General features: G+C 34.6%; 1 protein-coding gene across 1 annotated transcript; it reads left to right on the forward strand.

The window, feature by feature from the left end:
* Positions 1 to 545: 545 nt before the first annotated feature.
* Positions 546 to 3,914, forward strand: LOC136203174 (caffeoylshikimate esterase). Its single transcript, XM_065994259.1, has 7 exons — positions 546 to 1,105; positions 1,834 to 1,872; positions 2,075 to 2,145; positions 2,312 to 2,376; positions 2,826 to 2,915; positions 2,999 to 3,091; positions 3,304 to 3,914. Exons 1-7 carry the CDS (start codon positions 750 to 752, stop codon positions 3,736 to 3,738), a joined length of 1,149 nt encoding a protein of 382 aa, XP_065850331.1. The 5' UTR covers positions 546 to 749; the 3' UTR covers positions 3,739 to 3,914.
* Positions 3,915 to 4,584: the final 670 nt, after the last annotated feature.

Here is a 4,584-nt window from a genome sequence, read left to right on the forward strand (position 1 = left end):
TACAAATTTATATCCCCACAAACTAAAATCTTATGGTATGGCTGTGTTGGATTTTGATATATTTTTCTTTCATAACTGCAGATATAAGCTCGAGATAGTAGTTCAAGACTTAAGTGATTCTACAATTTTTTATTTTTCGATAAAGAAATTATACAAAATTATTTTTTTAAACTTAAAATTATTTTAAAACAAAACATTAATATTATTATATATAAAAAAAAAAATTATTGACCCACACAACCCGCGGGCACAATACTAATAGTTAGAAAAAAAAAAACATAGAATTAATAAAACAATATTATACCCGGTCTTCAACTAATAACGAATAACTTTAATTTATAATCCTGATCCCCCTTCTAACAAATTTCCTACAACCTCCCATTAATTGAAGTTGATAGACTTATTGACCAATATATTCCGGTGATACCAAAGCTACGCTAGACCCTAGAAGGAGTGCATCACCAACGTTTATTACAATATCACAAGACCATTTAAATGAATCACCCTCTCATCTGCAACTCAACTTAACATTTCCTTGTTATCAAAAAAAAAAAAAAAAAAACTTAACATTTCCTAAAATTCAATTATAATATAATTGCTGTCCGTTATTTCCACCATAAATACCCGCCAAGCTAAAGCAGTTCCGAATCTCTCTCCCTCTTTCGTTCTTCACACCATTTGACGGATTCGTAACCTTCATTTCTCTCGTTTCTCTATAGCTTTACTGCTTCCAACTTTCCATCTCGGCCATGGCATCGGCGGAGATGGAGCCACTCACATCAGGAGCTAGCAATCGCATCATTCCAATCCTAAAAACCCTAAGAAATTTCCTCGTCTTTCTCCAAACAATTTTTTTCTCCCTCCTCTTGCTTATCTTCCCTCGTCGTCGCTCCTCTCAGCCTCTGTCGGCGGAATTGTCTCTGAAGCGACGATCTCTTTGGCGACTTGAGGAGGAGGATACCTTAAGGAGGAGAGCTCTTGCCGAGGGCATCGATATGACCGATGATGGAGACTGCCAGTGCCAATGGAATACTTATCTCTTTTCCGGTGTTAGACGGAACGCACTCCTTTGCCGTTCGTGGTTACCGGTCAACGGCAATTTGAAGTAAGTTTGTGTTTCTTATTTTCTTTTTATTATTTCCTTTTGAATGTTTATCTTAACACGATTTCGTCTAGTATTGGACTTTCGGTGGTTTGACAAGGAACTGGATTTGATTTTATCTTTTCGTATTATATCAGCAAAAATATTCGAATGAAGAGAATGAAAACTGTTGTTCAGCTTTCAGAGAACGCAAGCTTGTACTCAATTGAATTTAATTAGACTGTTTAGCTAAGTTGATGAATTATGTTAATTTGCCTTGAGATTACTAGTTCGATCATGGCTTTGGATTATGGTTCAAAATTGCCAATTGTCATTTTAGATTGTTTTGAACTCTAAAGTTTCTATTGGATCGTCTGATTTGTGATTTGATAATTGAGGCAATTATTATATTATATGTGCTGCTTATACGGCCACAGGAAACAATCATTATGTTTGTCTCTCAATATGTTGATTTCGAATGAATTTTCCTTTGGAAATACATAGGATTACAGTGAATTGCAACTTTTTTTTTTTCTTTCCCAACTAAAAATTCCGGAAAATGATATTTACCCCTGCAGAGTTTTATCTTTTCTCCCCTATATGAAATTAAATTATAAGTGGATATAGTGTTGCTTCTGTTTGATTTTTGTGCTCTTATTTCATGCGTAGCTTTACTTCAATTCTTTTGTCTCTTTGTTTTTTCCCACTAAATTTGGTACTGAGACTTGAGGGTGATTGCTTTGTGATTTCAGGGGCATCTTAATTATTATTCATGGGCTTAATGAGCACAGGTATTTTGCAGATTCCATTGTTTTATCTATATTCTGGTTTCTTTTGCATTATGCTGCTGTCTTTAGTTATTTGGGATTGCAACAATCTTAAGTGGTCTTATTTTTAGTGATATCCGCTGTATCAAGACTACATATCTTTAACTTTTATTTTTCAAAAATAGAACATTTTTTACATGTTTTTTTATGTGCTCCATTTTTTCAGTGGAAGATATGCTCAGTTTGCAAAGCAACTAACCTCGTGCAATTTTGGAGTTTATGCAATGGATTGGATAGGTGAGTAAAATTACTTTACAGATGAATAACTCTTTATGGCATTTTTCTTTTGAAGGTTTACCTGTTCATGTTTATTTTGAGACATGCTCTTACAAGAGTTCAGGACTGCTTTGTTCTGGCAGTAGTTGTGGTAATAGTTCTTCCTCCCTCTTTTTTGGTGTCATAGGTCATGGTGGAAGTGATGGGCTGCACGGATATGTTCCTTCTCTAGACCATGTGGTAGCTGACACTGTAAGTTCATTTGTGCTCTTTTCCCTCTCTTTGCTTACTCAGTTATCTAATCATCAGTTGTCTGCCAAATTAATCTTGAATTATTGCTCTGCTATAGATGACCCATACAAACCCTGTCTCGTCAGAATTAGTCTTGAATTGAATATGACATTATGTTCATTGACTGTGGAAAGTCAATTGCAAGTTTTGTTCATCTTTGCCTCCAATTGTTTTCAGCTTCTTACTAGACCTGGAAGCATATTCAAGTCAACTAGCTTAGGTCCCTTGTAGTATAATGTTCATTTTTTTGTTTGAGATATTTTAAGATATAGAGAGCATACCTCCTACATGCATTAGCTTGCTTCTGAAACCCCATGAGATTATGTGTTTGGCTTATAGCTTATCTGTTCAATCATGTATAATATGCAAGAAAGCTAGTGGGATAAACTTTGCAACTGTTATTTTGACAGGGGGCTTTCTTGGAAAAAATCAAGTTAGAGCACCAGGGAGTACCCTGTTTCCTTTTTGGTCACTCAACCGGAGGAGCTGTGGTTTTGAAAGTAAGGCACAGAATGATCTTACATATTTTATTCTCTATTTGTATCTTTTTCCGTAGGTATTAAAGCTTAAATCAATTGCACAGGCAGCTACACATCTCCGCATAGAGAACATGCTAGAGGGAATTGTACTGACATCACCAGCTTTGCGTGTTAAGCCAGCACATCCTATTGTCAAAGTAAGTCTTCTCCTCAATATATCAAGCATTACGCATGTTGAAATTATGCATAGAACATACTCTGGTTTCATCTCATTTTGATATATTGTGGAACTTAACTGCCTGAAAAATGAACAATGGAAGGCTATCAGCAGGCTGTCAATCTATTAAGCATTTTATATATTGGTTGAAGTAGCTTCTAAGTTGATTGTTATCTCAATGAACTTGTGCAGGCTGTGGCTCCAATTTTTTCTCTGGTTGCCCCAAGGTTCCAATTTAAAGGAGCAAACAAAAGAGGCATTCCAGTTTCTAGGGATCCTGCAGCTCTTATAGCAAAGTACTCTGATCCTTTGGTGTATACAGGGCCCATAAGGGTTCGAACAGGGCATGAGATTTTGCGTTTATCCTCTTATTTGACACGTAATTTCAAGTCTGTGACAGTCCCATTCTTTGTTCTTCATGGAACTGCTGATAAAGTGACAGATCCACTTGCATCTCAGGATCTGTACAATGAGGCAGCCTCCAAGTTCAAAGACATAAGGCTCTATGATGGTTTCTTGCATGATCTCCTCTTTGAGCCTGAACATGAGGAGATTGGGCAGGATATCATAAGTTGGATGGAGAAGCGAATGTGTTCCAAGGATACAAATGTTTTTAGCGAGTGGTAGATTTGTTGGAACTTGAATGCACGTCTGAACTTGTAATTATACAAAGAAAAAGCTCAATTGTAGGTGTATATCGCTTCTTTTGTTAGTGTCGTTTTTCTCTCTCAAATGAAGGTGAAAAAGTTGTCACCATATTTTTGTGTTTTGTTTTTTTGACTGAAGGTGCTACCTTAAAAGTATTTACATGGCTCGTTAGGTATAATTATGTCTTGCTATTAGCACTTGCCAGCCTCGTCATGAGCTGCTTAATTGGCCATTTTAATTAATTTTAAGGGAAATTTACACAGAAATTCATATTCAAAAAATTATTTACAACTATGTCAAGTAATGATTTTGAATTATATCAAACTAGTAAAATCAGCATTTTTAATATATTTTAAAGATTATAATTTATAAATTATGTGTCTATGATATATTTTCTAGGGTTTAGAATTTATGAATTGGGATCTAGAATTTTTAAATTATAATGGAAAATTACAATAAATAGAGAATAATGACGTATTAAGAATTAAGTTTGGTGATATGACTTAGCTGTAATTTTGTACTTAATTATGATATTCATGTAATTGACCCTAATTTTAACAGTACTGTATTCTAATTCAATTCAGCCCAAGTAACCATTAAAGATTTCGAACTATAAAAAGCATATTAAAAGATGGTTGGAAATGCACTTAAAAAATGCTAAAATGCTAATTTCTTTTTGAGAGGATAATAAGGAGACAACTAAGTGTTAGATACAGGTTGCATCCGAATACTTGTGCATTTTCAATTAAAATTTACTCAATCTCTTCTACTAGTTAACAATAGAGAATTAAAAAGCCAAATATATTATTTGTTTTTCTGATGGCA

This window comes from Euphorbia lathyris, chromosome 8, assembly GCF_963576675.1.
Source record: "Euphorbia lathyris chromosome 8, ddEupLath1.1, whole genome shotgun sequence".
Lineage (NCBI taxonomy): Eukaryota > Viridiplantae > Streptophyta > Magnoliopsida > Malpighiales > Euphorbiaceae > Euphorbia > Euphorbia lathyris.